The 27,036-nt window shown below is 36.6% G+C and overlaps 1 protein-coding gene across 1 annotated transcript in view; it reads right to left on the reverse strand.

Annotated features, from left to right (window-relative positions):
* The window catches only part of MLIP (muscular LMNA interacting protein), a gene marked incomplete at its 5' end in the record, with an annotated part of 249,001 nt that overhangs the window by 82,465 nt on the left and 139,500 nt on the right, over window positions 1-27,036 (reverse strand). Inside the window, 5 exons of the mRNA XM_079781369.1 lie at window positions 496-540; window positions 9,422-9,481; window positions 9,587-9,670; window positions 9,754-9,819; window positions 20,914-20,985. Of these exons, the coding sequence (XP_079637495.1) occupies window positions 496-540; window positions 9,422-9,481; window positions 9,587-9,670; window positions 9,754-9,819; window positions 20,914-20,985 (327 nt within the window). The remainder of the gene's footprint in view (window positions 1-495; window positions 541-9,421; window positions 9,482-9,586; window positions 9,671-9,753; window positions 9,820-20,913; window positions 20,986-27,036) is intronic.

Genomic DNA, 27,036 nt, shown 5'->3' on the forward strand with positions numbered 1-27,036 from the left:
ATTAGGTGAATAAAGAGTAGGAATGGGGTGAGGCCATGTGTGTGTGTATCTAGGTCATTCAGAACCAGATCCCCATAATTATTTGAATCAAGGGTATCCCCATAATTAATTGAATCAACTAAACTAGCATTCTTACTGGAAATGAACAAATCAATGTTTCAATTATATGAGTTGACTATTGTATAATAACCACAATAAACCAGTACAGAAATGAGAATGCCATCTAAGCTTTGATATTAGAAAGACAGAAAGCAGGTGTTGAAGTTCTGCTTTACTTAGACAAAATATAGACCTCCCTTAAAAAGGAACTTACTCAATGAATTTACCTGAATTAACCTGATTTTCCACATCTGAGTCAATCATACCATCCTACCCCTTTCTACTTATGAAAAAAATCAACCAATTCAATGTAAATGATTGTATAATTGAGTTGCCTCCAAAGCCTATATAAGCACCCATTTAAAAAGCAGAATGTATAATTATGAAGGGACTTACATATTTGGTTTCTCGACCAGCTGATCTCGGAAGAGTTGTAGGTGTCTGTATGAAAATAAAAATAAGTATAATACTAAAGTAATCAATAAAATAGTCTTAAAAGATTAAACCTCTGGGATAAGTGTTCACCTGTTTTTTCTTATTAAGACTTCCTAATCATTACTCCCTTTTTTTCTATATAAAACCCTCTGTACCTTTGAAAATCATTTCATTAAACTACATCATTTTATTATCCTTTTCATTACTGTTATCTATGGGCTTTCTGGTTAATTTTCCCTAGTTTATTGGTGATGTTTATTCATGAATCATAATAGTTCCTTACATGATTTTTGTTACTTCAAAATTCACGTAGAAGTCTCTGCACTCTTAATTCTTCATGCTCCAAAGATATTCTCATCCACTCCATTTCAACCTTTCATTTCTAGGACCATTCCTATACTTTGCCTTAACAAATAAAATGAGAATCTTCTAAAATTTCAATTTCTAACATCCTATTTTCAGAACTCTACCTCCTAGCCACCTTCTCGATTTCTCAAATATCTCTAATGCAACATTTCTTCAGCCTCAGCTTCACTGAGACTTCAAAATCACTAACCCTTACCAATTCCATTCAAGCTTCAGTACCTCTGAACTTACATACATTGTCGTTTTATATCTCTCTTGCCTCTCTCTCTCCTTTGAATCCCTCATGGATGGACCTCATTAACCATTTTCTCTAAACTTGTACCAGAGAAACAAAATCTTACTGGAAACTCTCTCAATCAGCTAATTGATGTCATTATAAATATCAGTAGTGATATTCAATTTCAATTGGGCATTCAATACTCCCTGGTAAACATGAATTTTTCTCTTGCAGGCTCATTTTCCAACTTCTGATATCAATTGGCTATTTAATTCATTTATCAATTCAACAAATATCAGTATGTATCTACTGTATGCCAGAAACTGTTCTGCACACTTCAGACGTATCCATGAATACAAGAGACAAAGATGCCCTGCTCTTGGGAGCTTACATTTCAGCAGGAGATAAAATAAACAATAAAATTATAAATTAGTAAATCACAACATATGTTAGGAGGTGTCAAACTCAATAAAAAAAGAAGAGTAGAAATAATTTGAAGCCTAGGATAGCACATTCTTCCAAAGCAAACCTTCTTTGCTTCTGCCAAACACACACACACACATATATCACCACTGAAAATAAGGAAGTCAAGAGCACTGATGGCTTACAATTTTAAATAGGATAATCAATCCAGAGAAGGTGACATTTGAGCAAAGATTTAAAGGAGGTGAGAAAGTTGGCTATGTGGGTATCGAGATATAAAGCATTCCAGCAAGATGGAATAAGTGTAAAGTCCTTATATGAATTTCCACCTTTGAGAATGGTGGCTGAGAAACTCAGAGCAATCCTGCCATAATAGGTAATAACAAAGTTGAGCAAAATGTTGGAAAAAATTTTATTAAAAACATCGGTGAGTTAATAAGAATGAAGAATTTGAGGGCAAGATCAGGAGAATTTGAGAATCTGAAAAGAGAAGTCAGGCATTTGAGATCTGCTTTTGCCTTGGGGGTGTTTGCAAATACTGTTGAGTTGCTTGAGAGCTGATCCAAACATTTGACATCCTCAGAGGTGTAGCGAGATAAAAGGCAGAGTCCCCAGAGCCATGAATAGATTGAGGCCCAGCAGTAAGAGTGATCCAGATCTCATATAGGCTTCAGCTTGGCCTCAAAGCATCTAAAACTGATTGTTTAGGGGGAAAAAAATCATCTCAAAACCTTTGATTAGATTAAGGTAATCCTCTTTTGCTAGGGTTCCTGGTGTCTGACAGCAAAGATTCTCATAGGTAGATAATATGTACTTGAATACATTTTCAAGTAGAATAGCCAACAAACAATCAGATTCAGAAAAAAAAATAAAGAGGCAAGACACTGTGAGTGAGAATGAGCAGCAATAATAAACCAAAAAAGACCCATAACGAATCTAGAAATTGGTTTTCTTAGAGCCAGACCTAAAAATCACCATACTTATCCATATTGTTTGAGGTCAAAGTGAAGCTTGGGGATTTTTACAGGGAACTAGAAACCATAAAATGTGATATAGTTGATCTCTCTCTGAAAATGTGATATAGTTGATTTTAAAAGAGCTAAATGTGCTGAGGTAGGAGCATGGCATCTTCAAGGCCCCACAAGGAGGCAAGCAGGACTGGAGAAAGTGGGTAAAGGAGACACTGGAGAACAGATCATGCAAGTGTTGGAAGGCCAGGTCCCAGAGGCCCTCCGGGGTCCTATAAGGATTTTGGCTAATATTCTGAGGGAAATGTATAGGCACTACTAGTTTTAAGCACAGGAGGCTCACAATCTGATTTATTCTTATCAAAGAATACTAATTTGAATTAGGCTCTAGTTTCCTTGTTCCTTTCAAGGTCTTTCATCTGTCAAAATATCCCTTTGTTTTGTATAAACAGTACCTCCCACTGTACTGAATGAACCCATTAGCATACCAACTTGCTCTTGTCATTTTCAGCTTTAAAAGGCAGAGAGAAAATTCTTCCTGGACCCCACTACTGACCCAATTCCCTTCTCCCCTTTACAGCCCAAGTGTTTTACACATTCATAAGAGATAAGGAGAGCAAAGGAGTAGTGTAAGGGTGTGAACCTGAGGGATGGTGCAAAGAAGAATGCATGAGGATAACATCAAGGTGGTCCTTCAGCCTGACTGAAGAGAAGGGAACAGCTCACTTTAGGTTGGACAACTGGCCAGCCTCTCATGAGTCCCTTCCTGATCCCAGGGTAATGACAACTGGGACAGGAATTGGAAAAGAGGAGTATGGAATGCCATAAGCAGAGGTACAATGAGGCAAAGGTGAGTGTCATTGAGGCAAGGAGGAAGTGGCAAGTGAAAAATTGCTGATATTATGGAATTTTTATATTCTGAGACACATGCACCTTCTACTCACATTCTAATATAATAAACTAGAGGCCTGGTGCACGAAGTTCATGCATGAGGGGGGGTGTCCCTCAGCCCAACCTGCACCCTCTCCAGTCTGGGATCCCTCGGGGGATGTCCGACTGCCTTTCACAATCCAGGACTGCTGGCTCCCAACTGCTCGCCTGCCTACCTGATTGCCCCTAACTGTTTCTGCCTGCCAGCCTGATCACCCCCTAACCACTCCCCTGCCAGCCTGATTGACGCCTAACTGCTCCCCTGCCAGCCCAATCGTCCCCAACTGCCCTCCCCTGACAACCCAGTCACCCCCAAATGCCCTCCCCTGCATATTCCCTCTTTATTAGATAGGGTTTTTTCTTTAACATATTGGACAGCCCTAACTGGTTTGGCTCAGTGGATGGAGTATCGGCCTGCAGACTCAAGCGTCCCAGGTTCAATTCCGGTCAAGGGTATGTACCTTGGTTGGGGAAACATACCCAGTGGGGTGTGTGCAGGAGGCAGCTGATCAATGTTTCTCTCTCATTGATGTTTCTAGCTCTCCAGCCCTTTCCCTTCCTCTCTGTAAAAAATCAATAAAATATATATTTTTTTAAAAGAAACATTTAAGATTCCTCCATATCTGCCTGGCTGGTGTGACTCAGTGGTTGAGACCCCAGGCTGCCACCACTGGGAGGGAATGGCACCATGGGGAGTGAATTTGTTTTTGTTTTTTATAAAGGGTTAGGAGGGCCTCTGGGCAGCATTCCACCAGGCCACTTATTCTGCAGGCTCTCAGCGGCAGCCCTCCCTGAGGGACTCCGGCAGGGCTGAGAGGACTGGGCGCTGCCATCTTGTGGCTATGAGGGCTGCCATTTTTGTCACAGAGTGACAGTTAATTTGCATATTACTCTTTTATTAGATAGGATATCATAAAATCAATAAATAAATATAATAAAACAGAATGAGGAAATGCTAGAGATTAGGCTTTTAGTGCCTACCACCTCAGGCATCAGGCATACATATAGCCAAGCTAGCTGATATACCTAGAGATATTTGGGTTTCCATGAAAAATTTACAGGACATCTGAACAATGGAAGTACTATAAAAGAAAAACAGTGGTCCAGCCATTTTACTTATAGATCTTTATGCAAGAGAAATGAAAGCGTATGAAAATACAAAGTCTGATTTGCAAATGTTCTTAACAGATCTATCAGTAATACTCCAAAATTAGAAATAACCCAATTGTCCATCAATTGGCAAATAGTAAATATATGGTACAACCATACAATGGAAAGCTACTCAGCAAAATAAATAAATGAATGATGCATGCAAAAATATTAATGAATCAACTCAGCTGATTCTACTAAGTATAAAAAGTAAAACTCAAGAGACTACATACTGTATAATTCTGTTTATATGAAATTTTAAGAGGCAACAGTATAGAAACAGAGAAAAGATCAGTGGTTGCTCAGGACTTGAGATGGAGAAAGAGAGAGAGGGAAAGAGGGGGAGATAGAGAGAGATACCACAAAGGAGCAGAAGGGAATATTCTTATATGATGGAAGTTTCTTGTATCTTGGATGTGGGGGTGGTTGCATAACTGTATCCTTTGTCAGAAGTGATATACACTGAAAGGGTAAGTTTTACAGTGAGTAAATTATCTACAATAATAAAAGAGTAAGATGCAAATTGACTAGCTTCACAACACCCACCAGCCAATCATGAGTGAGTATGCAAATTAACCCAAAAAAGATGGTGGGTTAATTTGCATATGCAGGCACCAAGCAGCCAGGGGCAGGGCGGGACGCTTGCATCATTGCCATGGCAACAATGCAGGTGTTCCATACTGCCCTAGCTGCTCCGGGCCTCTGGGCAGCGTGGGAAGGTGGAAAGGAGGCTCTGGACCAGAGAGAAGGTGGTGCTGGCAGCCAGGGGAAGGAAGGCCCATTCTTACACAAATCTTCATGCATCAGGCCTCTAGTTACCTCAAAAAAACTGACTTGAAACAAAAGAACTATATATGCTACAATAAAGAATTTTACATAGGCATTGAAGAATAAAATAGACACTGAACAAATTTTTGAACGGGAATATCAGATCTAGGAATCCTCTCAAAGGAATTAGGAAGTAATAAATAGAATAAAATATTTAAAGATTAAAATATATGGAATACAGAAGCAAAAGTAACAATATCAGTATTATAAAAGCCCCAGCAGGAAAAAAATATTTGAAGAAAAAAAAAAGGCTAAACATTATCCTGAATGTAAGAGGAAGAAAAAATTAAAGACCCCAAGTAAAAGGTCAAAGAGAATACCAATCTAGATGCATAAAAAAAAAAAATGCACACATAGACACATTATAGGAAAAATCAGTCACATTATAGATAAAGTAAAATACTAAAAGATTACAGTACCACTCTGTAAATGATCACTCTATAGAAGAGAAGTGAATATTATGTTGACAAAATACTTCACAAGAATGTTACTGAAGTAAAAGAGCCTGGGGTAAAAAGTATTGAAGAAAGAAGATCTATAGTTTTATGTCCAGCAAAACTATAATTTAAATGAATAGAAAGGAGGGGGCTTTTTCAGGGACAGAGGTTATAAAATCAACACAATCAGACCTCATTGAATACAATTTTCAACAAAATTCCAGAAAGAAAAAAGTAAACACATGATTAAGCTATAAATTTGTAAGAAATAAAGATCTAAATAAAAATAAGTATCTAAATAAAGAAGAGATTAATGAAAACATAAGCATAATAATTCAAATGTATAAGTCCAAAATATATTAACAATTTTTTCTGTGTGAGTATGTAACCTGATTTTAAAAAATGTGAAAAAATGAAAGTGCTATAATACTTACCTAATTGGGGGGAAAATATATGTAAGCTTTAAAATGATAGAAAAATAAACATAATTATTGCCCTTAATAATTTATGTGTAACTACAAAAACTAACGAAAATATAAAGTAAAATTTTTCAAAAAGTTTCAAACTAGTATATGTCAAAATATCCAAAGGAAAGCAGGAAAGGCAAAAAAGAAAATATTTTAAGTAGAAAATATGAAATAAGATAGCAGAAATTAGTATTAATAGTAATTATAAATGGCTTAAGGCCTCAGATAAAAAGAATCTCAGATTGAATACAAAAGTGATATCCAGAAATGTTGTCCTAAAGAAAATAAAACTAAAGAGTTTATAGAAAGATAAAAATAAAGTTTTAAAGTAATATATAAATAAAGTAATAAAAATTAACAAAACATGAATTTAAAATTACATATATAAGGTCACTGTTTCATACTGAACTAAAAACAGAACCTTAGGTTCAAAAGGGTTATAAATGCTAGTAAAAGTTATTTAAAAAAATGAGAATGAACACCAACACATAAGAAACAGCAATATAGTTTCAAAATATATGTCAAATTTAATAAATACTTCTTTAGGCTTAGCTTTCCCTGCCTCTGGCAGAAATCACAGCAATTACATTCTCTTCAATATTCTCTTCTTGTAGCTTCATGATACCATACTGCTGATTTTTTTATACAATGGGTTTGTTCTCTTTTGCAGGTTCCCACTCCACCTGCTTTATTGCACCTGCAATGTTTTGTTCCTTGAATCTCTGTACAGGGAGCTCACAACATCCATGTGCTGGTCATCCCCAAATATCTCCTACTACCACCAGACACGTAAGTTTAAGTCCCTCTTGAAACATACCTCAAAGTCACCTCAAAAACAAACATCAACTCTCTTTCCTCCACCACACAGTGCCTTCTTCACAGTCATCTATGCTCAAGGAAGAGACCTGGTGCTCACCATGGTTCTTCTCTCCTTCACACTCACATCCAACCTGTAGCAAGTCTGAAATCTCTCTCTCATACCCACATTCTGCTCTCTGGCAATGAACCAACCCTATCCAGGACAACTTCATTGACTGCCTCTCCGACATCAGTTGCCTCTTCACAGCACCCATTGTGATCTTTTTCAATGGTTTCATATTACTTCCCCAGAGTTTAATGTCTTCCCATTTTCCTTGTAACCCAAACTTCATACCATGGCATATAGGTATCTTCACTGTCCCTAGCCCACCTTCTCAAACTCATTTTACAGTTTACCCCTGGCTCACGAGGCTGCAATCACACTTGTCTTCATCTTCACACACTAAGTGCTTTCCCAGCTCAGGAAATTTGCATATGCCTACTCTTCTGCCTGAAAACTATTCTCCCTGATCTTTCCTGGTTAGCTTTTTCCCATCTTTGGTCTCAGCTTGAATTCTACTTTCTGATTACTACATCCAAAGTATGCCCCTCTAGGTTATTCTGCCTTGTTCAGCATTATCTCCTTAATGCCTCACAGTGCCACGCCCATAGTAGGCACTTAATAAATATTTGTTGAATGAAATAATTGCCTTAATAGCAGTGATGCAGAATAATGTTTTTAAACACTATAAGCATTAAATATTTGTTAAATAAATCAATAATTAAGATGTGTATTTATATATTGCTATTTAAATCATATTCCCATTATAGTTAATTAAAATATATATTTTAAAATTTACATATATTTCTTTGGCAAAGCAAAGTTTTATATTAAATGACAAAAAATATACAATTAAACATTTAATAAAAACATAAACTATAATTATTCATTCCTCTCTGCTAAAATATAATTTTTAATGGTTACTAAGTTTCTATGTCATTATTAATGAACTAGAGGCCCAGTGCACGACATTTGTGCACTGTGGGGGAAAGGAGTCCCCTCAGCCCAGCCTGTGCCCTTTAGCAGTCCAGGAGCCCTTGGGGGATGTCCTACTAATGAGACTAAGCCACAGTCGGACATCCTTAGCATGGCTGCAGAGGTGGGAGAGGCTCCCGCCACCGCTACTGTGCTCACCAGCCATCAGCTTGGCTTGTGGATGAGTGGCGCTCCCCCTGTGGGAGTGCACTGACAACCAGGGGGCAGCTCCTGCATTTAGCATCTGCCCCCTGGTGGTCAGTGCATGTCATAGCGACTGGTCGTTCTGCCATTCAGTTGATTTGCATATTACCCTTTTATTATATAGGATATTTGTCTATAATGTTCCAATTGATAATTAGGATTACTTTTCTAATTATAAGCAATTTCTACATTTAAAACCTATTTTATACACACAGTATCCAATTTTTAAAAAGAACATGCAAAAAGTATAGTAATTCCAAGAGAGAATATAAGGCTGACAAAAAAAAAAACAAAAAACACTAACAATTGTCAATAAAGGAAAAACACAATCATTTTTAAATTTGGATGAGTAGGTCTGTATTGAACATTCAAAAATTTTTGGAAAAATGTAGCATTTTATTCCAACAAATAAAATTGGCTACAATTACAAGAAGAAAATAGTTAATTATGTAAATTCAACAATTGATGCTTTAGTAGTGCCATAAGAATCTAATATCCATGTTTTTTTCCCTCTGAGTCAAAGAACAATGAAATAAGCTTCAAAAGAAAAGACATTCCAGAAATAATACTTGTGTTAAAGCTCTTAGACTAATGCTACTTTAGTCTACTTCATTTTCCACTTCTATAATTCTAAGTGGCTGTGAATTACTTAGTTACTGAAGGTAGGGTTTGAGATGAGATTAGGCAACAGATTCTACATGCAGTTACTTCCATATAGCTCCCGCAAATGCCAACATATAACAGAGTCTAATGTGTTGGTTTGAACTTAGCCCATACATAGTTAAAAACAGATTTTACTTTGCAACCCTGTACACACATACTGTATATGTAAACAAATTGAAATAAATTTCAATAATATATACACTACTTAGAATAGAGTCTGATATTTTACATTCTTACTATTCTATTTTTAAAATGTTATTTACTAACAAAACAAAACAAAATGCTCGTTTCTATCCATTAAAATAACTTCCCAATTCACTATTGGGCTTTGACCTGAAGCTTAAAAATCATTGCTATAGAAACTCTTATAGTTTAGTAAGTTATATTAAACACATACATACTTTGGTAGTGTCAGAACCCAACAATTTCTGTAGAGAACTTGAAGGAGAACCAGAAGAATGCTGGAAAAGAAAAAGTACAAGCCTATGATGCATATACTCAAGTAGAGGTAAGTGAAGAGAAGCAAAGCAAATGTTTGAATTGCACATTCTAGTCTAAGGCATTACCATAGACAAGGAATCCTGTAAGACCTTATCAATGGTAGCACAGAGCTCTTCAGTTTGCTGCCTGAGCTGTGCAGGGAAACAAAACTGGAAGAATTGAAACCAGGTACTGAGTTAGCAATGAGTTTTGGGATTGCACTTCAAAAGCAGGGGTAATATGAAGTCATTACCTCCAGAGGTGGGTCCAATGTGTTGTCCTTGGAGACGTTTTCAGTTTTGGCCGGTTCATCTAGTGCCTAGTGGTAAATGAAATAGTTCTTATGTGAGGCTTTTAGTCAAATATAATTGTCATAGAAAAGTCTTTTCAAATAAATCCCTGTATATCTCAATAGTTCCAAGAAATAAACCTTCAAATAATTTGATGAGCTCTCCTCTGACATGTTTTCTCTTGTGGAATCAAAATATCTACACTAATAAAAGAGTAACATGCTAATTGACCATGCCTTCATGACACCCACCAGCCAATCAGGAATGAGTATGCAAATTAACCCAACAAAGATGGCAGGTTAATATGCATACACAGGCACTGAGCAGCCAGAGGCGGGGTGACTACACAGGCATTCCACACCACCCCAGCCACTCTGGGCCTCTGGGCAGTGTGGGAAGGTGGAAAGGCGGCTACAGCCAGAGGAAGGCAATGCCAGCAGCCAATGTAAGGAAGGATCATTCTTGCACGAATCTTCGTGCATCGGGCCTCTAGTATATTATAAGATGTTGGACTAAACCAGCAGGTGTGGTTTAGTGGTTGAGCATTGGCCTATGAACCAGGAGGTTAAAGTTCAATTCCCAGTCAGGGCACATGCCCAGGTTGCGGGCTTGATTCCCATTGTCAGGCGTGCAGGAGGAAGCCAATCGATGATTCTCTCTCATCATTAATGTCTCTATCTCTCTCTCCGTTTCCCTTCCTCTCTGAAATCAATAAAAATTGTATATTTTTTAAAAAAGAAAGGAGGGTGAGTTTTTAAACATACAAAGTAGAACTTAACACTTGATATATCCAGATGAACCTTGTTCCCTTCAAAGCAGTTACCTTGAGAAGCTACTCACAAAAATAACAATGATGTAGGCATTTCTCAAAATATACAAAAACTATTCTTGAGAAAATGCTTCAGAACCAGTTTACAAGAAACATGCACATAGAATTTTAAAATCTAGCCTCATTTGTAATTATTTATATAACAAAAAGTCTTGGCTACCTTATTCATCCAACTTGGCCTCAAATGACATTTAACTATTTTCAAAATGTAACAACTACTATGAGGTTGTTTTGTACAATCCTTCTAATTTTGTGTAAGTTTAATGTACACGTCTGGAACTTGCTTTGTTTTTTGTTATTATTTTAACCAGTTTCTCAAATTATGACTGATAAACAAAAACCTCTATTTAATGTACATAACTGATAAAGTTGGAAATAAATATACATCCATAAAACCATCTCCACAATTTAGGCCATAAACATATCCATAACACTCAAAATTCCTTCCTACCTTATTTCTTTTTCCATGTAGTTATGTATTCAGTCATTCATTTACACATGGAATTCCACTGTATACATATTCCACACAAAAATGGATACTTTCTTCTGTTGCTGGATATTTGAAGTGTCCCCATTTTAATGTTATAAACTGTAACAACTATCATCCATGTACACATTTCTTTAGAAACACATTTGTAATTTTAAGATTAAAGTACCTGCACAATAGTGTAATCATGGAGAGCCACCTTTATCAGATACTATAGGCCCAGTGCACGAAATTCGTGCACAGGAGGGGGGTTGTCCCTCAGCCCAGCCTGCACCCTCTCTAATCCGAGACCCCTCCTGGGATGTTTGACTGCTGGTTTAGGCCAGATTCTGGCAGTCGGACATCCCTCTCGCAATCTGGGACTGCTGGCTCCTAACTGCTCACCTGCCTGCTGGCCTGATCCCCCTAACTGACCTCCCTGCCAGCCTGATACCCCTAACTGCCCTCCCCCACCAACCTGATCCCCCTAACTGTTCTCCCCTGCCAGCCTGATCACTCCTAACTGCCTCTGCCTTGGCCCCATCACCATGGCTTTGTCCGGAAGGACGTCCGGTCTAATTAGCATATTACCCTTTTATTAGTATAGACTAGAGGAGGCCTGGTGCACAAAATTCGTGCATGGGGGGGGGGGGGTGTCATTCAGCCCAGCCTGCCCCCTCTCCAATCTGGGACCCCAAGAGTGATGGGACATCCCTGTCATAATTCAGGACTGCTGGCTCCCAACTGCTCGCCTGCCTGCCTGCCTGCCTGATTGCCCCTAACCACTTCTGCCTGCCAGCCTGATCACCCCTAACCACTCCCCTGCCAGCCTGATCGATGCCTAACTGCTCCCCTGCCAGCCTGATTGCCCCTAACTGCCCTCCCCTGCAGGCCTGGTCCCTCCCAACTGTCCTCCCCTGCTGGCCTGATCACCCACAACTGCCCTCCCTGGCATACCTTGTCCCTCCCAACTGCCATCCCCTGCTGGCCATCTTGTGGTGGCCATCTTGTATTCACATGAGGGCAGCCATCTTTGACCACAGAGGGGCAGCCATCTTGTGTTTTGGAGTGACAGTCAATTTGCATATTACTCTTTTATTAGATAGGATTCTCAAATTGTCCTTTGAAATGAATAATCTTATACTCATCATAGCAATGAATTAGAGCTTATTTTCACACTTAAAAAAATGTTAACATCCTGATGTACATCTCTCTTTAGATTTCATTTCCCTGATAATTTTTGAGGTTGGTTTTCTTTCATATGTTTATTCCCTTTTTCTTCATTGACACTATTTAATTTATCATTTGCATGGATGTGAGCTGTTCTATATTCTACTTTATTCTATGTGTCAATAGCATACTTTTAAAACAAATTCATAGTGAGCCTTTCTATCTGAGGCAGACAACAGATTTAATTCTTCAAAATGCTTTAACTAATTCTTAGCCCTTTTCTCTTTTACTCTAATTATATGACACATTTGTCAGGTTGACACACCCTATCACTTTGCACATAACTTAATAATATTGCATCATAATTACTTTTTCAATTGTATCTCTACCTTACCAGAAAATTTTTCATATTTCAATTGGGAAAATATGGTATTTATTTTTGTATATTCAGGAAAGTGCACTTGATAAGTGCTCAATAAAAATCTTTAGGATGGATTGAAAGGGTAAACTGACAAGTAAATGAAGTTAATTAATTAATCATTAAAAAATGTGTTTTTAATACTCCTTAGTAAAATGTTCTAGAGAAGTAGTTTAAACTCTTTAAATATTTTAACTAACAAATAAATAATTTCTTTCCCCATATTTCAATTAAATTTGTTCAAAGATCTGAGGAAGTGGTCAGTGTTGATTTAATGAGAGAATTTTTTTTCCAGATAAAACCAATAAAGGCTAATATCCTGGTTACTTTGTGGGAACTTACTATAGGCAAACACAACTTTCATTTGGGCTATTTAAAATGCTGACATTTACTCAAAGAACAAAAATAAATCCATGCAGAATGACTGGAAAATTAAGGAAGATAACGGGTATCGGGTCATTAATGTGATGAAACTTTGAAATGAGGACAATACTAAGACTGCATTAAAATTTGGGAGGGTGTTATTTTGAATTTAAATAGCTTTGAAATTTAGAATTGATTTTTTTATTGACAAGAGTTTATCAAAGAACATCTTGATCCACTCTTTCTAGCAGCCATAAAACGTAGTTTCTCTTTTCTATAGTAAAAAAATTAAAATTAAATATATTAAATCTCTATTGACAGGAAATATTACCATCGATTGCTTTTTCACAACTTAGCCAGCAGGATTGTATTGATGTTTCTTATATTTATTCATTCTGAGTGAAGTTCTCTCATATATTCTCCAATAACATATTTTTATTAAAAACATATATTTGTCTACCAAATTGGACTATAGCCAAGTGAGGCATAATTGGGACATACTTTGAATTCCTTTTCCAAAGATTCTTAATTAATATAAGTTATCCAAAATATTTTCATTAAAAGTAGTGATATTTTGCTTGGGACAGCCAACTTTGTGGCCCCCCCTTTTTTGTTTGGTTTGTTTTTTAAAGAGATCTATTAAATCTGACTTTTAAAATAAAATAGTTTGAGATCAATACTACATTATCATTAATAGCTATGAGCAAGCCTTGTAAGTCCATGTCCTTATGGGAATATTAGTAGATGCCAATAAACTGTAATCGGTGTTCCCCCAGCAAAGGGAGCATCTCTGATGGAATTGCAAACAATTTTTCATCAGATATATTAAATCAGTCTAATCTACTACTCTTTTTCAAAATAGGACTAAGTTCTAAAAAATATCTAAAGATAGAATGCAGTAGTTGCACTCTAAATAGAGTTAGAAACTTAACTGCTTTCAAAGGAAGAATAATCTAAAAGGGTTTATGAAACTTTTTGTGATACCTACTCTATCTAATTGGATTGGATTTCAAAAAGTTCATGGGCAAGTTACTATATTTTAGTAACGATCAAATTAACCATCCCCCATCAATGATTCATGCTCAACCTAAATGCTTGTATACTTTGTTAATCTGCCCAGCCATTTGGTGGAATAAATCTTCTGAGAGATACAAAAGCTTTGCTTTGTGTGTGTGTGTGTGTGTCATTAATACAAAACCACCTGTAGGATTGAAGATATTCTTAGAAAATAAATCTCACTTAGGTTATCTAGTTGGAAATTCAAGTCTGAATAGCATTCAAATCTGAAGAAAAGGGGGAAATGTGTACCCTGTAAACCGAAGGGGCTTTTGGATATATAAGAGTACAGCTTCTTTCAAGACCCAGGAATAATTATCACTAGATTATTATCATATGATTGGTTTAAAATTTTCAAGAATTTGTGAAATCTACCTGGTGTTTTTAATGCTAACATCTTTGAGGAATTAAATGTCTGTTCCTCCCACACAGAGAAAAAGGAATTTTTGCAAACCATTACAAGACTGTTCCAAATCCATTCATTAAGGCTCAGTGGCAGAAGAATCCATACTTTCCCTTCATTTAATCAAGGGTATCAGAAGGGATTTTCCTATTTCCAGCCAGCACCTCTTCCACTGTAATTCACCTCATCTTTCCCAGTCACTCAAAGAATTGGGCTGGTTTTGTAATTCCTCTGAGTCACTAAATTCTTCTCAGAGCTTAATCATTTCCAGTTTCCTTTCATTGGTCTTCTTTTAAAAAGATATTTTAGTTTCTCTAATCTGATGAGAGTTTAAATATATTTTAGAAAATAATGGAAAAAAAAAAGGTGTTGTAGACAGGGATCCCAAATCATCATCTCTTCCTCAATATTTCACTTTAGCTAGTTGATGTCGCCGTTGTGCGATGAGCAGGGAAAGGCTGGAGGATAATCAGGTCCACTTGAGGTCCAAGTTACTAGCCCCACTGCTTTGAAGTATCTACTTGGCATCTGTGATCATCAAAATCTTCACAGGGCTGTGAGGATAGTCAAGTACTCAGCTTAGTGTCTGATACACGATAGCCATTACTACTAGGGCAGCCATTGTGACTGTATTCACCTATTAATTGTTAATAGGTGCCAAGTCTAAAACCAACTCACTTCCTTTATATGAGAAGGTCCCTTATATCTTTTCCATGGAAGCAGAATTGAGGAGGCTATTCTACCCTAAAGAAAGATTCTTAATTGTCATCATCCCAATTGTCATACACCAGACCACTTTATTTTTATAATCCTCTGAACAAAAGTTTGTCTTAAAATCCTGTGGAATAAAATTGGATATTTTAGAGACATACTCAGCTATAAACTAAATTAATTGATTCAATAAACCTTAAGCAAAAAAAATGTATGTTCTCTCAAATAGTTGATGATAAAAAATAAAACAAGCAATATGCATAATTAAATATGATTTGCTAAGTGTTTTAAAAGATCTATGTGCATGGTAGACAACGGCCTAAGGAGAACCAATCGGTTTAGAATTGGGTCCTGGCACTTCTCCATTGCTAAAGAAATTGGGAACGAATTCACGCTTTATACTAAACTAAATTAAGAGATGTCTCTCTAGTATAAGCCATATGCTAAGTTAGCAACCAGATTTTGTTAAATTTTTCAGACACACAGAGATCTTAAAATAGTCTTACCCAAAGACATATGTTTAAGCACATTGGAGTTTACCAACTCATGTCTTAAAAAATTAAACTGGCAACTTAGAATAAAATGGTTTGACAGCTGATGAGATATTTCAAATCTTTTAACTTATTTTTTTGCATAGTCTTCAAAGTGGTTGTTTATTTTCCTTTCACCCAAAATAAATTTTATCCCAGAAGTTTTGTTTGAATAATTAATACTGTGATTTATATATGCTATTTATAAAATTGAGCTCCTCTAGAATTTTTCTTTCAAACATGTGTAGCTAATGAATTAAAAGTATCTTTAAAATGCCATTTGTTGGATAGTAATGTCATTTGTTGTAAAACAGTAGTGATCATAGCCTTGATTTTATCCCAAAGAATACATGTGATGAAAAGAACAAAGAATTTAAATTATTTTTCAAGAAGAAATTTTATACTATTATTGAAAAATATTAATGACTTGAGAGACAATAAAGATCCATATTATATGATTTCATGGAAATATTCCCACCTTCATCTTTCCTTTCCTGAACTCAAATGCACAGTGAAAATAATAATCCACTTATTTAGAATATCAGTATGTACTCTGCAGTTTAATTTTAACTTTTTACCCATTGCTATCAAACTCAGATGATAAAAAGAAAGCTTAGTCAATAAGAGACACTTTTAACATTCTCTGAGAACAGTACACAAATAGAGACTAAAACAATTAATGCCTACATCAAAATTATTTTCTCTACAGAGCTCAGTATATTGTTGAACATATTGTAATAAGGTCTGTGGACAGTTGCAAATGCAAAGTAATCTGATTACTTTGTTCCTGGTTTATAATCACTTGTATTTCATCCTCATCTCAAGCTTGGACATGATTATTAGCAGCAGATTAAGCCAAAGACCCTGAAGCAAACACGTTAAAAGATGATGCTTACATTTACCTCTTCCTATAAAGCTTTAGTTAAGAAAAGCTAAAAATGCTTTCTTCCTAAATGTACATAGGGAAAAAAGAATACTGAATATGCTATAAATTTCAGTTTTGATGCAGAAAATAAATTATAGAACAGAAGTACCAGAAACCTCATATCCCCTGCCAACAAAATGTACTCTTTTGAAAATTATGTGCTTCATCTAGGGGTGATTAAATCTGAAACCAATCCAGTGATTCAATGATGGCTTAATGTCTCATGGTAAGGGATGCCTGTGTTTGAATTTGGAGAAAATCTTGCTTTTAAAAATAGTGTTATTTTTAAGTGACTCTGGTCCCTTCCTAATAATTCCTATACTATATTCTATAAACATAATGTTTAAAATGTCAACCATAGGTTTAATTTGACTTGGGGCAAGAATTAATTGTTGAACTAAGGCTTGAATAAATTGTTAACTCTCTCTTCAAGGCATTCTATAGTATAGATGCTAACCGATTATTATAATGAGACTGCAGCATTACCCTACACTTTAAAGGTGGTGTTCTTTGTTATATTAAACGGATCTCAAAAAAGCTTCCGTGATTTAAAATATTCCATAATGCTAATGCTTTCCAAAATAGATGAGTTTCTAATGATTATAGTCTTAATTTTCTCACTCAATTCAGAAATAAAATCCTGCAATTTAAACATTATAGGATGAGTTCTATTGTATAAACCAGCAATTTTCAACCTTTTTCATCTCATTGTATAACATAAACTAATTACTAAAATTCTGTGACACACCAATAAATACATTTTTGGCCCATCTGAATAAAGAAAAAGGTATCATTTTGATTCCTTCACACTGGATGGCTATTGTTGTGTTGACTATTATTATATTTGACAATCTAAGGGAAAAGAGGTCAGTGCCCCTGACTACATAGTCAGATATTGCATGTTTTAAAAATTATTGTGGCATGCCAGTTGAAAATTGCTGGTATAAACAGATAGGTAAAAAGGTCTAAATTACCAGATTTATTTTTTGAAACTACAACTATGAAAAGAGCAACACAATTATTATTCAAGAAATATTAATGGAAATGGAAATAAGCTCTCATAAAATCTTGTGATAAAACTTTTGCTATTTGAAACTTCTTATAAAGTTTCTTATTGAGGAGCACATAATATAGAAAAGCCAGAAAAAAATATGTGGAATTATACAAAGGCTCTAAAGCAAAAACAAACATCAAATCATATCATGAGATTTTTGAGCAATTCATGGTCCAAAAATATTCATGGTCCAAAAACAATTTATCTTAGCCAAGAGATAATTACCCACATTATTGCTTGTATAATATGAATTCTCTCTAGAATAATATTTTAAATTAGGCATCATGACATTTACATTTTGGTGTACTAACAACAAAAATAATAATTTTCCTAAAAACTATGTTTATTCAAAATTGAAAACATAAAAATTCTCCCCTATGAAGTTGTATTAGATTAAATATATAGTGATATCACCATACACATTGATGAAATAGGTCTGTGATAAAATTATAAATTAAGTTAATGGTTCTTCACTTTTAATGATAATTCTATATAATAAAAGCCTAATATGCTAAATGTCCAGTCATCCAGTCATCCATTCAACCAATCAAAGTGTAATATTCTAATGATATGCTAAGGCTGCTCAACCACTCACTATGACATGCACTGACTACCAGGGGGCAGATGCTCCAACTGGTAGGTTAGCTTGCTGCTGGGGTCCAGCAGATCTGGACTGAGCAAGATGGGCCAGACATGCCCTGGAGCCATCCCATGGTCCCTCCACGGCTGGCCAACCACTCGTATCCCTCCCTGGCCCTGATCAATGCACCAGTGGGGTCCCTCGGCCTGGCCTGCACCCTCTTGCTATCCAGGACCCCTCGGGGGATGTCAGAGAGCTGGTTTCAGCCTGATCCTGCAGATCAGGCCGAGGGACCCCACTGGTGCACGAATTCATGCACTGGGCCTCTAGTAAATTATAATCTCTAAAATCCATTTAATTGGAAGAAAAGAGAGCTGGTAGACAGAAATTTTGGAACTAATAATGCCATCCAACTTTATCTTACAAAAACTTTTCAAGAAGAATTAACTGTTGTTTTTCTAAATAAAACATTCATATAGTAGAAGCACTCAGATACAGGAAAATATGACAGGTTAGGTGAGACAAGTATGAAGAAAAGACACCATGATCCAACAGGCCCCTAATTCTCCTTCCTGCCTGGATGCTTCAGGGGGAGAGTTTCTCCTATTTCTGCAAAGGCAGGAACTAATGACCAGATTTCAGAAATGTCCATCTGAAATGGGCAGAGGGTCTGTGCTGAGGGAACACTGCTACTATGATTCAACATAACAATAGGCCATTGGAATAATGGGCAATTGGTGCACTTCTTGCATTCTTCTGAAACCTCCTGAAATCAGTTTTAGGACTATTATTTATTGAGTTATAAAAGGTAGAAATTTAGAAGAGAAGCTAGAGAAAAAGCTTCCAATCTCCCTGAAGGCCAGTGACACCCCCACCCCCCAATCCTCAGTTCAAAGCATTCAAATACATACAATACATCCTCAACTACATGTGTATAATTTGGAATTAGTTATCAGAGATATATGATACTAGAGGCCCAGTGCACGAAATCCGTGCACTGGGCAGAGGGTCCCTCAGCCTGGCCTGCGCCTGCTCAGTCTGGGAGCCCTCAGGGGATATCCGGGAGTGGGTCAAAGCCAGAAGTTGGACATCCTTAGCGCTGCTGCGGAGGCAGGGGAGGCTTCTACCACTGCCGCTGCGCTCACCAACCATAAGCCCAGCTTCGGGCTGAGTGGCGCTCCCCCTGTGGGAGCTCACTGACCATCAGGGGGTAGCTCCTGCATTGAGCAGGACTGGGCCGAAACTGGCTCTCCGACATCCTCTGAGGGGTCCCAGATTGCGAGAGGGAGCAAGCCAGGGCGAGGGACCCCACCAGTGCATGATCAGGGCTGGGGAGGGACAGGGAGGTTGGCCAGCCAGAGAAGGATCACAGGAGGGCTCCAGGGTGTGTCCAGTCCATCTCACTTAGTCCGGATCGGCGGGACCCCAGCAGCAAGCTAACCTACCAGTTGGAGCATCTGCCCCATGGTGGTCAGTGCACGTCACAGCAAGCGGTTGAGCGGCCTTAGCATATCATTAGCATATTACCCTTTGATTGGTTTAATGGATGACCGGACACTTAGAGTATTAGGCTTTTATTATATAGGATAAAAAATGCTTCCCACTAATGCTCACCTACATGCTACTTAGCATTTCCCACTAACAATTCCTACTTTTCAAACAAGAGATCATGCAAAGGTTTTATTCCCCAGATTATGCTAAAATAACAAAAATGTAGATTCATAAACCCATGGTCAAAATACTACCTGATTGGCAAACATTAACATTTTATAAATGATAATAAAAGTACCTGAAATACTAATTACACTAGGGAGGGGACATAAATGAGTTTAATGCACAAAGAGATAAATTGCCTAAATAAATATCACCAAAATAACATATGAAATGAACAATTTCATAGATTCTATAATTGATTCCACTTTGATTCTGATATGATCCTCCATTTGGCCTTCATTTGAGTATCTGTAATGTGCTTATTGAACAAGAGGCTGTAATTTAAGTTACCTACTGAAGTAGAATCCTATAATTTTATAATTAATGACTGAATAGAAAAGCAAAAGTGCCCTGAAGTCATGCAAAAGCATGGGTCACTGGAAGTGATCTCAATCTTCCCTCTCATTTATGGAGGTCGGATCAGTAGCCGGCAGGAATGTATAAAGAGGTTTACCCATGATGGGATCTAAGGAGCTAACCTGGATACTCAGCTAACACGTTTCTACACTGTGCAAGCCACTTCAAGTCACCAAGTTTTGACCAAGCTGGCCAGTTTCACATGTAACCCCATTTGCCTCTACTTTTTTCATCAATGCAAATAGAGGTGGAAGCTCTTGAATATAACAACAATCTAAAATTTCAAAGGACAGGATCCTTCCAAATCTAAATTAAGTTTTCCAGGGCTACTTGACATTGGACTGGACACTCTAGGCTCGTATCTAGCCTCTAATGATAAATTGATGATGTCTTCAATTTTATTCACCAAGATGTTTTCTTCACATCATCCTAAACTGAGTAGAATTTTATTTTAGTAAAGACAGAACTTTAAAATAGAAATTTTAGAAAACATAACAAAAGTGACATCATAAACATAAAATTTACTCTGCTTTTCAGCCAACACTGACCTTCTGTTCCAAAAGCAATGTGTTGGTAGGGATTGCCGCAAAAGCCTTGTAGCTTGAACTGGTCTTGTATTGCTAGAATGGGTAACCAGAAAGCAAGAGTGGAGATGAAAAGTGGGAAGAACATGACATAATTTTAGAGTAGTTCTAACAGGTTAAATGACAAGTTATCAAAGAAAACAGTTATTATGCTTGACCAACGTGTTCTTGACAGAAAAAAATTAGCTCCCCATGTTAATATTTCATTAGAGAAGCAATGAACTATCACAGCAGTAAAATATCAGTCTAGTGATTATAGGCAATTATATGATATATAGCTTCAGATTTCAAACGTATCACTCTATAGAAAGTTATATATAAATTTCTCATTAGCAGCATTTCCTCATAGGAGTGCTATTCTTTCAATGTGATGGTTGCTTTTTATTTATTTTTTGTTATTTTGATTCTCAAAGAAAAGTATTTTTCATAGTGCCATAATTAACAAATATTATGCCAATAAATTATATTGAACTCATGATATATTCTCTTATATCATTTATAAAAACAAAGATCAGACTACATAAAATTTAGTAGCATTTTATTAAGCAGCATATTTTGAATAGAAGTAATTTCATCAATTTAACTCTAAAATGGAAAAATTAGAAAGCTCTTGATCTTAAATTTATTTTTTAGACCTTATCATCTCCTGTATTTTCTAATATAGTAATGTTAATGAATCAAATGATAAAATGTCCTGCGTTTTAAGTACAACTCAGTGTAATATAGTTTCATTTTGTGTAGTATTGGGGGAAGTTGTAGAAATCAAGATAATATTCATAATCAAAAGCCCAGCTTTGATACTGCTCTGGGTTCCAAGCTGCTTAACTAAGTTCAAGGTTCCTATCATTTCAGAAGCCCCTGTCTCAGGTAGCTTACCCAGAGACTCGGAGGCAAGGGGAAATCTGCACACAACTCCACATTGCCTCAGTCCACTAAAAAGCATACTAAATGGTCTACAGAAGAAGACAGGGCAATCAAGTCAAATAAATCCTTGAGTTTTATGGATATAATTGAAATAACCTTCATTAAACTGGTACAATGAAGGTAAGAGAAATCAAAATTCTAGACTCAAAAGAAGTCTCAGGTCCCTTTTAAGCCTCTATATTCACTCTGAATTGCTATGGCCTCCAGACAATAACTTATTTGTATAAAAAAACAAAATGAAATGTCATCTCTTCATGGGGAATAAGAACTGACATTTATTACTGAGAAATTTTATATATATTGCGTCATTTAATTTCCCACAAGACTATAACTAAAGAGTCATTAGGAAAAGGAGACATGGTGAGGTCAGGTGTAGTCTAGTCTAAGACTAACCAGCCCATAAAAAGTAAGAAACAGGTTTGACATCCAGGCTTGCCTGGATCCAATAGCCATCCTTTTTCTATAATATAATACATTCTCCTAAAGAATATCTAAAGACAAATATTATAAAATAAAATATATCATTAATACTCCATGATGATTTTATTCTATTTAATTATAATAATGGCTGCAATAATAATAATAATAATAATAATAATAGCTAGCAATCACTATGAGCCAGGTATAATTCTAAAAGCTTTTTGTGTATTACCTCATTTTATTATTACAGAAAACCTATTAGGCAGATACTATATTATATCCATTTGATATATGGAAACTAAAATGCAGGGATGTTAAATAACTTATGTAAGATCACTAGCTAATAAGTCAGAGCTGGGATCTGGGTGCAGATACTCCAGCTCAACAACAGTGCACTTATCTACCATATACCCTTGCCTATCATTTCAGGGAGCATAATCATTTATAACATTTGTCCTCCTGTCTTCAACTGCTCTAAAGATTATAGCTGGAGAAACCTGTACAGAGAGGTATCTTGTTAATGCACATATTATGCCATAGAATCTTGGAATCAGAAGTGATGTTGAAGGCCATCTGGTTTAACACCCCCATCCAAGACATAAATCTCTCTGATCCTCTGTTCTGCCACCACATGAAGAATTGCCTACCTCCAAGGCAACACATTTAGCATAATTGTTAGAATTGGTGCAAAATTCTTCCTTATATTGAGCCAAAATACAGTACAACCATTCCATTGTTCCTATTTCTCTCCCCTTCGAATCATGTTCATTCTAAGAGCTCTCTTAGGCATGATAGTTATACTGCTATTCCTATCAACCCCTCCTTACCAATCCTTAACTGATGAATCTCACTATTCTCATCATTTTGCTCTGTGTACATTTCTTTAAATTTTGAAAAGTCATGTGTTTAAGTAGATGTATTATTAACACAAAGTAGAATATAATCATCACATCTATGATTTGACAATAAAGTCAACTAATACAATGAAGATTATAATAATTAGAATTGTCTCCTTGTTTTTTTGTGGTGAGTTTAGAATATACAGGAGAGTGAAGTTGGAGTTAGTTCATATTGTGGCGTCACATGAAGCATGAGAGGAGAAGGCCACATGAGGACAAAGGCAGAGATGGGAGTTATGCAGCCAGAAGCCGAAGAGAGCCGGGAGCCCCAGAAGCTGGAAGAGGCAAGGACGGGGGACGGGAGAGAGGGCAGCCCTGCTGACGCCCTGACTTTGGGTTCCTGGCTCCCAGAACTTCCCCGTGGCCTAAAATCTCTAATCCTTTCATTTTTAAAACATTTGTTGAAATCAAACTCCATTATGCAGGTATGCTTTTTCTCTAGATCCAAAGATAGTACTTTAGGCATTATCTCTATCCAATTTCATCTGACTAGATTTGGGTTGTCACTGTAAACTATGAAGATAAAATTTTTTTATATTATTTCATGAACTGTTAGTTAGGCATGTCATTTGTATTTTCATTCAAGTCATATACCAGTGATAAAGAGCTCTTGCCTACAGGGTTCTGCCATCAATCAATCCTATAAATACATTTGGATATAGCAGTTCAATTCATGAATTCATTCAACAAAATATTATTGTGTAATTGGTGATATGCATTGCTCTAAGTACAGTGAACAAGACATAGAAAGCCTTTACTCTCTAGAGCTTGCATCCTCATAAATAGAGACAAACTATAAACAAATAGGAAAGCAAAGGACAAGTTTTAGAAAGACAAATAATATGCAGAAATGTGAAATAAGTTAATGGATTAGAGGTTGACCTTGAGGATGCTTTGGATTGAGCACTTGGAATAAATGTGAGTTCACAGAAACAAGTTGTTATACTCACATATCTCTTTTTGTTCTTGATATAGTGAAAGATATCACAAAAGCTAGAACGTGGAGGGCATTCAAGAAATAAAGGTCTGTTGCTTGAAAAAACTGTCTCACTTCCAGTTATAACTGTTGTTGTAAACATTCATAAACTAAGAATATAGGTTATAATTTTCAGAAATTATCTTCCATTTTTTTGAAAAATGGAACATATGGCTTGTCTTTTTTCCCTGGTAAATCTCTTATTTCCCATCAGTTACAATAGTTTTGCAATAGAAGTAGAAATGTCATCTGTTTTCAGACACAATTTATCTAGACCAGGAAATATGAACTTACTCAGAACTAGGCAATCTTTCTAGTTCCTCATCTATCTTAGGCTTTATGCATCTCTAAGACATATATAGCTTTCTCTTTTCAGTCTGAAAATCATTCTTGTTGCCATAGGAGATATGTTTTAGGTTCACTATATTTCCTCTGGGTTCTTTTAACAACATTCTAATTTGGAACATATTTCTTCCTCAGCATTCTAAGGCTTCCAGGTATTAAACCAGATTAATTTCTTTCCCTTCCTTTGTTTAAAATTAGAAATCACTCTAGTCAAGGTAATTACAACTTGAATAATAGACTATCATATTGCAGGTTGGAATCACCTTCAGCGAATCACAAAAGGTAGACCTTACCAGCCTGACCCTGAATTTAGCAAACAAATTAATGATACTTATTGTATCCCTCCAATTTTTAATCTATGCTTTTAGTCTATATCCAATAACTATGTCTTTTTTAATATATTTTTATTGATTTCAGAGAGGGAGAGGTAGAGAGAGAGATAAACATCAATAATGAAAGAGAATCATTGATTGGCTGCCTCCTGCACACCCCTCACTGGGGAACGAGCCCGCAACCCGGGTATGTGCCCTTGACTGGAATCGAACCTGGGACCCTTGAGTCCGCAGGTCGACGCTCTATCCACTGAGCCAAACCAGCTAGGGCCAATAACTATGTCTTAAATATCCACTACATGACAGGTACACTGCAAAGTTTAGGTTTAGAAAAGGAAATGGAGTTTTAGACTCTGGGAGGTGAGGGCATGTATGGGAGTGGGGTGGGGGGGGCAAGGGTAAGATATGTACACATATAATACGTTAATAAAAAAATGAAGAAAAGGAAATGGAGTTTTAGGACATAAGTTTATCAGAACCAATCCTATTTATAGGCAATCCTGGATATTACAATATAAGTCCTGGATATGAGGGTGGGGATAGCAAGAGCATATCCTTCTTCAGAAAATATTCCCCACCCTTGTCCTATCCCCTGTTGCCTAAATTTCCACACCAGGCTCTAGTAATAAAGACCCAGAAGATCTCAAAGTGAACTATATTAGTTGCCTGAAGAATCGGGGATTTGAACTCATGATTACACGTTAAGTAAAGGTGACGAGCAGGACCTCAGATTACATAAATGACAAAAGAGAACTCTAGTGAAGAGGCTGCCTTTCACTATGGCCAACTTCTCCTGCCAGAAGCATCGATGAGCAAAGATGAGAGCATCACTCTACACATATACTTCCTGCTCTTCAGTGACATGCCTGCACTGCCTGAGTCAGACTCTCCTTCAGATGAAAGCTCAACGGAGGTCCTGATCCAATTCACAGAAGAGATTGCCAGACACCTCCCTTACATCTGGATCACTGGCAGAGCACAGTCTCTATAATGATTTTTATAACTGAAGTGGAGGAGTAGGAGAGGGAGAGATGACAGTGGTAGCTACTAAGAAAATGTCCTAGACTTTTTCCCCAGGGGCCCTCTCCATGGCTGATTTATCATTTTGTGCTTCTAGCACTCTAAATGTATAATACTTATTTCATTGTATTATAATATTTTTCCATCCCTATTACCTTGTAATATCTTTTAGGGGAGAATTTTATATTATTTCCAACACCTAATATCATCCTGGCAAGAACAGATGCTCAGCAAATATTTGACTAAAATTAAAGTATTTAATTGAAAATTATGCTGATTCAGAGGACATAAAAACCCAAAATTTTAGTTCCTCATCTTCAGGCCAAGTCTTAGATGTTGAAGACTCTCTTTCCCTATTCAAGCATGCCCCAGAGACATTTCCAATGCGTTAAGTTCCTAAAGTCATCTTCCTTCAATGATCTGAACTTTCAGGTTTGAACTCATGACCTTGAATCTCCGTTGTTGTTTTTTAATTAAATTGTGCTGCTATAAACAGAGGGGTGCATATATCCTTTCTGATTGGTGTTTCTAGTTTCTTGGGATATATTCCTAAGTATGTTCTTTGATTTAAACTGCACAAGCTTCTCTCAATTAAAATGCAAATATTCCCCAAAAGGTAAAAAATAAAAAAAGAAGGATTGTCTATCCCTGACGTTATAAATCATTGCTAAGATGAATCCAGAAAACCTAGCTGGAGAGAAGCAAAGAAAATGTGACACAGCATTGGTTAGTATAGAGATGGACGTGACAAATAGCAGGGATGGGAGAATCATGAATCTAGAATCCCCTGAAAGGTGCCAAGAACTTTGTGGAGGAGGAGGTAGAGTAAAAGACAAAGAAAACAAGAAGGTACGGATGTGTAGTTTAGCTGTTTTACTCTTTCACATATGGCTAGCTTTTTTTTTTAATATATTTTATTGATTTTTTACACAGAGAAAGGGAAAGGGATAGTGAGCTAGAAACATCAATGAGAGAGAAACATCAATCAGCTGCCTCCTGCACACCTCCTACTGGGGATGTGCCCGCAACCAAGGTGCGTGCCCTTGACCTGAAACGAACCTGGGGCCCTTCAGTCCACAGGCTGACGCTCTATCCACTGAGCCAAACCGGTTTCAGCACATATGGCTAGCTTTAATGATTGCTGAATGTTTTTCTACCTACAAAATATATA

Source organism: Cnephaeus nilssonii, assembly GCF_951640355.1.
Source record: "Cnephaeus nilssonii genome assembly, chromosome: 9".
NCBI classification, from domain to species: domain Eukaryota; kingdom Metazoa; phylum Chordata; class Mammalia; order Chiroptera; family Vespertilionidae; genus Cnephaeus; species Cnephaeus nilssonii.